Source organism: Diceros bicornis, chromosome 34, assembly GCF_020826845.1.
Source record: "Diceros bicornis minor isolate mBicDic1 chromosome 34, mDicBic1.mat.cur, whole genome shotgun sequence".
Lineage (NCBI taxonomy): Eukaryota > Metazoa > Chordata > Mammalia > Perissodactyla > Rhinocerotidae > Diceros > Diceros bicornis.
In genome coordinates, this window is record NC_080773.1 from 26,923,470 (window position 1) to 26,934,897 (window position 11,428).

Sequence of the window (11,428 nt, forward strand, 5' to 3'; positions counted from 1 at the left end):
CTGGCAGCCACCCTGCCCACCCACCTAGCGTCCGGGATGGCAGGTACCTCAAGATGTTGTGCTCAAGATGGGTCTGTGGAGCCAGATCTGCCCTCTCCCACCTCAGTCACCCCTCCAGCCCCTGAAAAGGGAAGAAGGTGTGAGCCCCCTGCACCCTGATCCAACTAGACTGAAAGACCCTTGTCTCCTCTCAGATGAGGTCCCGCAGGAGGAAAGTGACAAGGTCCACAGAGGGCACTAAGGATGCAAACACCATCCCAAGTTAATCTGTCAGGTGAGTGAACCAGACGTCTCAGCACCCACCATCACACTACATACCTCCCCCAGGATGGCCCTCAGGATTGCTCTGCTCAGGATGCCAAAGCTGAGCTGCCATCTTCCTCCCCAAACCCATTTCTCTGCTGGATTCTCTCACACACTGATGACACCATGGCCCCATCTCTAAGGCCAGAACCAGGATATGGTTCTCCTCTTTACCTCCCTCCCTTCTCCCTGATCCATTCATCCATAAGTCTTGTCTATCCTTCCTCCTACACAACTCATCTTGCTGCCTATCTCCTCCTCATCCTGACCTGGTTGTTCCTGGGTCATCAACTCTTCCCCATGTCTCTGAAGCCATCTGACCTCCTGCCACCATCTCTCTCCTCAACATAGGCCTCCAGACTGTTTCCAGAGACCATCATCATCCACTTCCTGCATAGTATGAACAGCTACGTGGCACCTCCATGGCCAGATACTCAGGTGAAAACACCACAGGCTAGATTGGAAGGCCTGGCGTGGTCTGTCCCCTGCTGGACTCTCCCCCAGATTCTTCCCTCTCCCTGCATCTGGCAATATCTCCATGCACAGCTGGGCCAAGGCCTCTGTGACTTTGAGACTTTGCATGTACAGTTCCTTCTCCTGAAATGCCCTTCCCTCCCCATTCCTGCCTCTCCAAGTCCTGCTCAACCTTCAGGCTCAGTCTTACATGTCATGAGGGGTGTGTGTGTGTGTGTGTGTGTGTGTGTGTGTGTGTGTGTGTGTCTGTGTCTGTGTATCATTGTATGGTTCTTAGCAGAGTGACATCCAGTCATTTATTCACAGCCTCATTTAACAAGTGCTATTCCACACCTACTCCATGCCAGCATTGTCATAGGGGCCACAACTTCAAAACCTACTGTCATCCAGAGGATTCGAAGACACACTTCTGCAAAGAGGATGCACAAATGACTAAAGAGCACATTAAAAGATGGTCAACATCATCAGTCATTAGAGAAACGCAAATCAAATCCACAATGAAATACAATTTCACACCCATTAGAACAGCTATTATATATTTTGAAAAATGCAGAAAATATCAAGTGTTGGTGAAGATGTGGACAAATGGGAACCCTCATGCATTGCTTGTGGGAATGAAAAATGGTGAAGCCTCCTAGAAAACCCTTTGGAATTTCCTTCAAAAGTTAAATACAGAATTACCATATGACCCAGCACTTACACTTCTAGTTGTGTACTTAAAGGAAGTGAAAGCATGGATGTAACAGATACTTGCACATCATTGTTCACAGCAGCGTTATTCACAGTAGCAGTGGACCAACCCTAGTGTCCATCAACAAAAGAATGGATGAACCAAATGTGGTATATACATACAATGGAGTATCATTCATCCTTAAAGAGGAATGAATGACATTCTGACACATGCTACAACATGGATGACCCTTGAAAACAACACGGTAAATGAAAGGATCCAGACACAAAAGGACAAATATTGCATGATTCTGCTTCTGTGAGCTGCCCACGAAGGCAAATTCATAGAAACAGAAAGTAGAATGGTGGCTGCTTGGAACCAGGGGATGGGGGATGGGGAGTTGTTTTGTGTAACTGTGCAGAGTTACTGTTTGGGATGACGGAAATGTTCAGGAAATAGACAGTGGTGATGGTTGCACAACACTGTGAGTGTACCTAGTGTCATTGAATTGTATCGTATAGAATGTTAAAAACAGTAAGTTTTATTTCATGGATATTTTACCACAGTAAAGCAAAGGAAACGAGAGGCACTTTTGTCATCAAGATGCCGTCATTATGGAGATGAGAATAAAAAATAAATAAAAATAGAGCATGTTGGATATCAATACATGTTTGGGGGAAATCCCTCAGAGAAGGGAGCCTGTGACATAATGGGGTGGGTTTTCTGTATCAGAGAGTGTGATGTGATGGAGGTGATGTTTGAACAAAGACTTGATGGCAGGGAGGAAGCAGGCTCTGTGTTTCCCTAAGAGAAAAGTATTCCAGGAAGATGGAGAAGGTGGAGGAGTCAGTGCCATGGTGCTGACACAGAAGCAGGGCTGGTGTGTGGTAGAGACAAGAGGCCGATGTATGACTGCACGGGGAGGATGGTGCAGACCTCGTGGAAGACCAGTGCAGGGCAGTGCATGATTCTGGAAGACTTTCAAGGGAGCAGACACATGACTAGATCCTCAAGTCAGCAAGATTCCAATGGCCGCTGTGTTCAGAATGGGCCAGAGTGATTCCAGGGCAGCAAAAAATAGATGTGGCACATCACTACTGGGTACTCCAGGCAGGATGTGATGGTGCCCTGGACCAGGGACACTGTGTAGGTGGGGAGGATATATTTAGAAAACATTTTGAAGGTCAAGCTCATTGAAATTTCTAATGGATGTGGTAAGTGGGGAAAGAGAGGAACAAGGATGGTGCTGAAATCTTTCCTCTGAGCAATTGGAAGGATGGAGTTGTGTTCCAGGAGGACGACAGAGAGCAGGGTGTTGAAGGGTGCTGATCACTCCAAGAAGCCACTTGAAAGCCAACTAAAGATGTCAGTGACAGAGTTGGATATAAACATCTGGAGGTCAGGAGAGGGGTCCAGGTGGAGATGTTAACAGGTATAGCCAGTGTAAGGTGATGACAACAGATGAGGAAAAAAAAAAAAGTGAGGGATGATAAGAGAGTGGCTGTTCCTCAAAAAATTAAAAATAGAATTACTGGGCCGGCCCCGTGGCTTAGCAGTGAAGTGTGTGCACTCTGCTGCTGGCGGCCTGGGTTGGGATCCCGGGCACGCACCGACGCACCGCTTCTCCGGCCATGCTGAGGCAGCATCCCACATACAGCAACTAGAAGGATGTGCAGCTATGACACACAACTATCTACTGGGGCTTTGGGGGAAAAAATAAACAAATAAATTTAAATTTATAAAAATAGAATTACTGTATGACCGAGCAATTCTGCTTCTAGGTATTTATCCAAAAGAATAAAAGAGCAGGGACTCAGAGATATTTGCACACCCATGCGCACAGCACTATTGTTCACAACAGCCAAAAGGTGGAAGCAACCCAAGTGTCCCTCAATGGATGTATGAATAAACACAGTGTGGTGTACACCTACCATGGAATATTATTTATCCTTAAAAGGAAAGAATTCTGACATATGCTACCACATGGATGAAGCTCGAGGACATTATGATAAGTGAAATAAACCAGTCACAAAAAAGGCATATACTATATGATTTCCCTATATGAAGCATCTAAAGTAGCCAAATTCAGTCAGAAAATGGGACAGTGGTTACTGGGCGCTGGGAGGTGGAGGGAATTGGGAAGTTCAAGTTCCATGGGAATAGAGTTTCAAGTCATGCACTTGAAAAGAGCTGTTATTTGTTTTTGGGGGGGTTTATTTTGACTAGATGTCAAAAAAAAATCCCATACTTATATTTTAGAAAATGTTAAGTATTCTTCTAGGACACACAGCAAACTCATCGGTGACGGCAGCTCTAAAGCCGGACGGTACTGAGTGTTTGGGGAGGAAGTGACTTCCTTGGGTGGGGAGCGTCTCACAGGCATGGACCAGGTGGGTCATTTCCCTTCTTGCCTCCAACCTCCCCAACACAGAGATACTCACTAAGTGTTTGGAGAATGAATGAGGGAATGAATAAATGGCTGCTTCCTTCACTCACCTAGGACCCCTTCTTTTCCTCTGCTCAGATGCTCACATGACCCCAAAGAATCTTACACTTGACAGGACCCACCACCCGAGCTCTAGATGAGGCTGTGACCCTCCAGGGCCAAGCGGGAACTGACCAGCTCCCTGGTGTAGACACCAGGGCTCAGAAAAGCACCTCAGAGGGAGGCCCTTAGAGACTCACCATGTCCCACTGCTCAGATGTCCTCAGAGGTCCCGGTCCAGCTCTGGTGGCAGAGGAAGCCCTGAAACGGGGGCAGGAGGTGGGGTCTGCTCCTTGTGCTCCTTTCTGAGCAGGTCTTGGGGTATCTGGGCTGTGGAGTGTCCACCTGCTCCGTGCAGAGAGGGACAAGCCTCGACCTGCCGTTCCCCTTCTGTGAATGGTCCAAGTCCCTGGCTCCTCCCCAGCTTCCCCTTAGTCTCCTCAAGCCTCCCCTCCCACTTGCCTTCCTCTTCTCTTTCCAGATACAAGACGGAAGCTCAGAACCCTCCATCTCAGAGATGCTGCTGCAGCTGCTGCTGCCCCTGCTGTGGGCAGGTGAGTGGGTCACGGGGAGAGGGTGGGTGGGGCATGGGCTGCAGCTGACCCTCGTTTCCCCACAGGGTGCCTGGCTCAGGAGGGGAGACTCCGGCTGCGAGTGCAGGAGTCTGTGACAGTGCAGGAGGGCCTGTGTGTCCGCGTGCCCTGCACTGTCGCCTACCCTCGAATCGGTTACACTGACTCTGACCCAGCTCATGGCTACTGGTTCCGAGAAGTGGCAAATCCATACCAGGATGCTGCAGTGGCCACAAACAACCCAGATCCTAAAGTGCAAGAGGAGACCAGGGCCGATTCCACCTCCTCAGGGACCCCTGGACCAATGACTGCTCCCTGGACATCAGAGATGCCAGGAGGAGGGACAATGGGAAATATTTCTTTAGGGTGGAGAGAGGGTCTTTTGCGAGATATAGTTACAATGAGAACCTCCTCTCTGTGCATGTGACGGGTAAGGAATGGGGTCAAGGAGGGGACACATGGATGGGTTCTGAAGGCCCCCTGGGTGGGGCCGGGAGGGGCTCCTCTGCTCCTTATCCTGGGAGGGACCCAGTGTGACTCAGGAGGACAGGATGCTGAGGTTGGCTGGAGAGGAGACACCTGGCCTGAGGCAGAGGTTGCTCTTAGGGTGACACTTGGGGTCCCACCTCCAGGCCTGTGTCTCTGTCTCTCTCCTCCTCAGCTCTGACACAGACACCTGACATCCACATTCAGGGGACCCTAGAATCTGGCCACCCCAAGAACATTACCTGTGCAGTGCCATGGGCCTGTGAGAGGGGGACGCCCCCCACCTTCTTCTGGATTGGGGCTGCCCTCACCTCCCTGGGCCCCAAGATTCCCCACACCTCGGTGCTCACCCTCACCCTGGGGCCCCAGGACCATGGCACCAACCTCACCTGTCGAGTGACATTCCCTGGAGCTGGCGTGAGCACAGAGAGGACTGTCTGGCTCAACGTGTCCTGTGAATGCCAGGCTAGGACGGCTGGGTCCCTGAGGGCAGTGCGTGTGGGGGAGGGGAAGGCAAGACCTAGGATACTGGGTGCTGGGTCCTACAAGGTGGCTCTGGGGAGGAAGGAAAGAGGGCACCAGGCTGTACCCCCTTCCTATTTCTAAAGATCCGGAGTTAAGGGCCCAACACCCACCTTCCTGCCACTGAAAAGGGAACGATTATGTCTGTCTGTCCAGATGCACCCCAGAACCTGACCATCAGTGTGTTCTGGGGAGAAGGCACAGGTAGGGCACAGCCACTCCTTCTGGTCTTGGCTCTCACTGGTTCCCAAGAGCTAGTTGTGTCCATCTTTCCCAACTCAGGGTTCAGTGAGTTCAAATTGGGTGCTTGAAATTGGCCAAGATGGGAGTGTTTACACCAAGGAAATTGGCAAATGCTACAAATCAGGACTCTGCCCTCCCCCACCATGAACGAGCTGGTTGTCAAACATTTACTAGTAAACCACTGGTGGCATTTATCAATGTTTGCTTTCATGCCTCTGACTTTCTCCACTCTGATATTATTTTAAATCTCCCATAATTTCTTGCAGTGGCCTCATGTGTCAACACTCCCAAGCACACCCGTTCACTCAAACCTCACAGAACAATGCATTTTCCCCTGAGCATGGAGGTCATTTCACACCCCAGCTGTAGTTGCACCTCTTGTACCTGCCTCCCGCAAGGTCATTCATCAGCACCATCCTCTAGTCAGCTGCCACCCATTCTCAGGCTCTGTTTAAGCCTCTCCTCCTCCAGGAAGCCCTCCTTGTCCTGAGAGTCTCAATGCACTCAGGGCTCCCTCAGCCCAATTTGTCCCCATCACAAAACATGTCATATTGCTCTTTTGGGTAACTCGCCAACGAGACTGTGATCCCTCAACTACAGCCAAATTAGACAGGTCTTTGTGAACCATTATTGAAAAACAAAATGGCAAGTCTTGTAGAGGCAAAACCGGGATCTGAGTTGGCATAGAGGGCCAAGGTGGGAGGTGCGGGGACCAAGGCGGTGCAGATGAATGCATGTAGGAGGAGCTCTGGGAAGGGCTGCAGTGCCTGCTTCTAGCCCTGTCCCCCGTTGTTGAGTGCAGACAGTACGAGCTCACCAGGCAGTGGAAGAAAAGAAACAGATCTACGTGACGAAAGGAAGAGAGAGAGAGAGACAGAGAGCGCTCCTAATGAGGGCCTGGGCTCAGCTTTCTCTCTGTCTTGTCAGGACCTGAAGCTCTGGGCAATGGCTCATCTCTTCCAGTCCAGCAGGGCCATTCCCTGCGCCTGGTCTGTGTGGCCCACAGCAACCCTCCTCCCACCATGAGCTGGACCCTGGGGAGCCTGACCCTGACCCCCTCCTCACCCTCAAACCCTGGGGTCCTGGAGCTGCCCCGGGTGGAGCTGGGGCACCATGGGAAATACGTCTGCCGAGCTTGGCACCTGTTGGGCTCTCTGGAAGCTGCGCTGAGCCTCTTTGTGACCAGTGAGCGGGACACACCTGGGGAAGGACACCTGGGTCCTTGAGAGGAGAGAGGGTCCTCTGCTCCCCCTTCACTCTCCCCACAGACCCCCACAGCTGTTTGGTCCCTCCTGCTCCTAGGATTGGGAGGCAGGGTCTGGGTGGGATACTGGGGACTGTTCTTAGAGACATGGCTGGGGTCGAGATGGAGAGAACACCCAGACCCCACCACCTGAGTCATGACCACCCCTCCTACTGCAGGAGCCACTTATCTATTTCTGTTCCAGATGCTCCACAGAAGCTGACAGTCCATGTCTTCCGGGACAACAGCACAGGTGGGAGAGGCCTGGGTGGAAGTGGGGTCTCAGAAGTCAAGTCAAGGGACTGTGTGGAGGCTGGACAGAATGAAGCTCCATCACTCTCCATCCCCTCTCAGTCCCCCTCAGCCCTCCCCCTTCCTGTCCCCTGACAGGACTCTCTAGGGTCACTGTGAATTCCTAGTTGACCCTTCACTGTCACCTCTGGTTGCTTCCTCTCTCCTGACCTCCTCTCTCCCCTCACTGTCCCGTGACATCCTATCCCAGATTCCCTTCCTCTTATCTGACTGGGCCATCTCCATCTCTCTCAAGGGGACTGAGTCCCTACAGCTCGACACCTGCTTCTGACCACCTTCTGCATGACCCTGCAGCTCAGCTCGTCCACCCTGGTGCTTCCAGTCCGACCTCTGCCCTAAAGACCCTCACAAATCCCTGTCGGGTCCAGATGGTCCTGAGCATCCTCCCCTCCCCCTTACCAGGCCCCTCCCTCCCAAGTCTCCTGAGTCAATTCCTGGAAGTCACTTCAGACATCTCTGTGTGTCACCAACACTCCCCATGACTCAGTGAGTTTTGCAGAGTCAACTTCCTGAAAATGTCTCAGATCCCTCTCTTCCTCCATCCCCATGGCCGCAGCCCCTCCTCAGGCCTCCGTCCTCATGGACATGAGTGAGACCTGGACAGGACCAACCTCCTCTCTGGACTACCAGCCTCCAGTCTCCACCTGCCAGAATTTGGCCCCCAAAAGGGACTCTACATACCCACATCTGACCCTCTTTCTTCCCTGTTTAGAGCCCTCCCACGGCCCCTGTGGGCCTCAGGGGAGAGGCTGAGGGCATCACCTTGTGGAAGCCTCCAGGTGGTCAGACTACATGTGTCAGCGCCCTGCATGGCTCACACATCAGGTCCAACTCCTGGGATGTCTAGACATGGCCAACTCATCCTCAGATGTCCATTCCCGTCCTGGATCATCCAGTTGCCTCTCTTTCCACCTCTCACCTCATGATCTCTAGCGCTGTCAGCCCTTGCTTGCACTGCTGTCTCAGAGACACTATTTCCCATTCCTGTGTCTGTGGGAGGACAGAGGGAGAGAGGGCCTCTCAGCCCTGTCCTATGGCTCTCTCTGTCTCCCTAGTCCCAGAGGTCCTGGGCAACGCCACCTCCCTGCCCGTCCAGGAGGGCCAGTCCCTGCGCCTGGTCTGTGACACTGATGGCAACTACCCTGCCAGGCTGAGCTGGTCCCGGGGAAGCCTGACCTTGAGCCCCTCTCAGCCCTTGGATCCTGGGGTCCTGGAGCTTCCCCGGGTGGCCTTAGGGGATGGAGGAGAATTCACCTGCCGTGCTCAGAACGCTTGCGGCTCCTACCACGTCTCCGTGAACTTAATTGTGCAGGGTGAGTACAGCAGGACACCTGCGTTCTAGGTGGGGCAGTGAGCAGGCTCAGGTGTGGAGTTTAGGAAACTCACCCCTCCATCCTTCTCTCCCTTTTCCTCCCCCAGGTTTCTCCTGTCACTGCCCCCACATCTCTGGGGAGCAGCAGGGTACCTGGCCTTTAGTCCTCACCCTGCTCAGGGGGGCCCTAATGGGGGCTGGCTTCCTTCTCACCTACGGCCTCACCTGGATCTACTATACCAGATGAGAAGCCCTTCTCAAGATGTCCTACATTTGGGGACATCTTGGGTAGCTTCACCCATCTTGTTCTCTCCAGTACGCCCTCCATAGAACTGGTCTCTATATGCAGAACTGTGTTTCCCCTACAGGTTTAGAGACTCCTATGGGGAGAGGGCTGCAAGGTGTGACTGAGCCCCTTCCTCCTGGCGGTGCCGAGGTCTGGGATCTAGATCCCTGACAGGTGGATGAGGATCCATCAGACCACTGTGTCCTGAGACCCTCCCCAGCACAGCTCTGTGGAGCAAGGAGGTGCTGCATGAGGTGGCCCTGCCTCCTGTCCAGAAATGACCCTTCACCTCTGGTGTCCAGGACTCTTCCTGATGGTTCTGCACGAATGGTTGGAGGGCATGTGAGGAGACAGATCGATTTTTAAGTTATTAATTTGAATTACACTTCATTTATAATTGATTGTAAGTTTCACCTTATTATTTTTTCTTCTCTCAAGGACCAAAGTTCTTCCCTGCTTGTATCCTATGTATGAAAATAGAAGTTTCCTATATTTCATCCTATTCTAGTTGCTTACATAGAAGGATAATTCTGGACCCTTTGACTCTCTCCCATGCTCAGATGCAGAAGTCCCCCGTAGTCCTGTAAAATCTGTTTTACTGAGGTATAATTTACATAACATCAAATTAATTCATTGTAAGTGAACAGTTCAATAATTTTTTAGCAAATTTATAGAGTCCTGCAACCTAAAAAGGACCCTTGTGCATGTTTACAGTTGATACCCACTCCCTTTACAACTCCAGGAGATCGTCAATTTGTTTTTATTCTCTAAAAATTTGTTTTTATGCACACTTCATATACATGGGATCATGTAAAGTCTGTTGTGTCTAATATATTTAATTTAGTATTAGGTTTTTGCAGTTCAACCATGTTGGAGCCCGTGTCAGTAGTTAATTACATTTTATTCTCAATATCATTCCATTGTAGGGATAAACACCGCATTGTTTATCCATTCACCAGTTGGTGGACAGTTACATCATATCTAGTTTGGGCTGTTAGGAACAATGCTGCTAGTTCCATGTCTGGAAGGGTAACATGAGATGTTCCATGGACTCACTCTTCAGTCAAACAAGCATAGCTGGTGAAAATTATTTTCTTTGTAACAACCATTTAAGTTCTCTGGAAATTGTCCTAAGAGCCAGCAACAAATGATAAAACATACATATTCAAGAAAATCTACTAAAACTCAGTAGGAACGTTGAGAGTCTATGGCATTTGAATGACCACGTGCACCCTCCCATTCCTATTCCAGCTCAGCATGATGGGAAGTCCATTCCGGGTGGGTGGCGCCAAGACCACAAGGCTCCCTCTCCTCCAAGTCCCAAGTTGAGGGCTGTGGTGTCTTCCCAGGAGGGGCAGGCTGCCAGCATTTCTCATTCCTGCCAGAGGAATGTGCAGAAGAGGTGAAATTCCAAACGAGGCAGCTGAGAAGTTGGAGGCTGTTTTCTTCAAGCTGTCCCCCTGTCCATAGGGCAGGAGGTGTCACTCAAGCATGGCATGCTGAGAACACTGCGATTGTTATGGAAGGGCATGACGGATTGTATTTTCTAGGGTGACAGAAATGTTCCATATCTTGATGAGGGTTTCAGCTAGTTGAATATAGGCCAGTCTCACCAAGTGATGTCACTGAGCTCCCACAAGTATCTGCCTTAGTCTGTTCAGGCTGCTATAACAAAGTACTATAGACTAGGGTGCTTACAGACAACAGAAATTTATTCCTCACACTTGTGAAGGTTGTATAGTCCAAGATCAAATCACTGGCAGATTCAGTGTCTGATGAGAGCCCACTTCCTGTTTCATAGACAGCCGTCTTCTCACTGTGTCTTCACGAGGCGGAAGGGGCGAGAGAGCTCACTAGGATCTCTTTCCTAAAGACACTAATCCCATTCCTGAGGGCTCTACCCTCATGACCTAATCAGCTCCTAACAGCCCCACCTCATAATACCTTCACATTGGGGTTAGGGCGTCAACATACTAATGCTGGAGGGGACACAACATTCAGTCCACACCAAAGGCTAACGCTGTAATTGGTAAATAATCAGCAGTCATTCATGTCACCCTGGATAGGGGTGTATTTGGTCATTCTGTAGTTTAGACCATGTTCCTGTTTGTGTCTGTGCTGAGACATGACTGTGGAGTGGTTCTCATCTTGCTCCAGCACAGTCACGGAGTGGGCTTGTCTGGTGTGGTGTTCTGTGAGATTGCTTACGTTCAATAGGAGAACACCAGGGCCTGGCTGTGAGAGCCAGCAGGGGCTGCTTTTCTCTTTCTTACAGGAAAAATTTAAAAAGTAATGGAGTTAAAACGTAGGAGGCCGGAGACGTAAACAAATACCAGATCACAGACAGCCGTGGGTTTTAACACAAAGAGTTGGTATTTTATTTGGAAAATAAATACTTAACGTTGAGCGTCAAAACATACCCCAGGGAGTAGCAATTATATCTGATAATGAAGTGCTGGGCTTGAAAAATTTCTCCTTTACTAGAAATTAGAGTGAATCCCAGCTTACCCTGTAGTAGTA

At 50.5% G+C, this 11,428-nt stretch overlaps 2 protein-coding genes and 1 long non-coding RNA gene across 3 annotated transcripts; all 3 read left to right on the plus strand.

The window, feature by feature from the left end:
• Window positions 1–194: 194 nt before the first annotated feature.
• Window positions 195–2,111, plus strand: LOC131397256 (uncharacterized). Its single transcript, XR_009216736.1, has 2 exons — window positions 195–274; window positions 655–2,111. It is a non-coding gene; the product is annotated as an uncharacterized LOC131397256 (long non-coding RNA).
• A 145-nt stretch (window positions 2,112–2,256) lies between these two features.
• Window positions 2,257–7,708, plus strand: LOC131397249 (sialic acid-binding Ig-like lectin 6). The gene is made up of 4 exons (XM_058530016.1): window positions 2,257–3,837; window positions 4,414–4,486; window positions 5,166–5,444; window positions 7,204–7,708. Exons 1-4 carry the CDS (start codon window positions 3,829–3,831, stop codon window positions 7,383–7,385), a joined length of 543 nt encoding a protein of 180 aa, XP_058385999.1. The 5' UTR covers window positions 2,257–3,828; the 3' UTR covers window positions 7,386–7,708.
• Window positions 7,709–8,239: 531 nt separating this feature from the next.
• On the plus strand, window positions 8,240–8,869 carry LOC131397253 (sialic acid-binding Ig-like lectin 14). The gene is made up of 2 exons (XM_058530019.1): window positions 8,240–8,623; window positions 8,730–8,869. The coding sequence occupies exons 1-2, from the start codon at window positions 8,344–8,346 to the stop codon at window positions 8,867–8,869; spliced, it is 420 nt and encodes a 139-aa protein (XP_058386002.1). The 5' UTR covers window positions 8,240–8,343.
• The last annotated feature ends 2,559 nt before the right edge of the window (window positions 8,870–11,428 follow it).

Bases quoted from the DNA above. Each gene is read 5' to 3' on its own strand.
- LOC131397253 (XM_058530019.1), top strand. From the start codon at position 8,344: ATGGCTCTCTCTGTCTCCCTAGTCCCAGAGGTCCTGGGCAACGCCACC. The intron at 8,624-8,729 runs GTGAGTACAGCA...TTCCTCCCCCAG, and splicing joins CGTGAACTTAATTGTGCAGG to GTTTCTCCTGTCACTGCCCC.
- LOC131397249 (XM_058530016.1), top strand. The intron at 4,487-5,165 runs GTGAGTGGGTCA...TCTCCTCCTCAG, and splicing joins GCTGCCCCTGCTGTGGGCAG to CTCTGACACAGACACCTGAC. The intron at 5,445-7,203 runs GTGAATGCCAGG...TTTCTGTTCCAG, and splicing joins TGTCTGGCTCAACGTGTCCT to ATGCTCCACAGAAGCTGACA.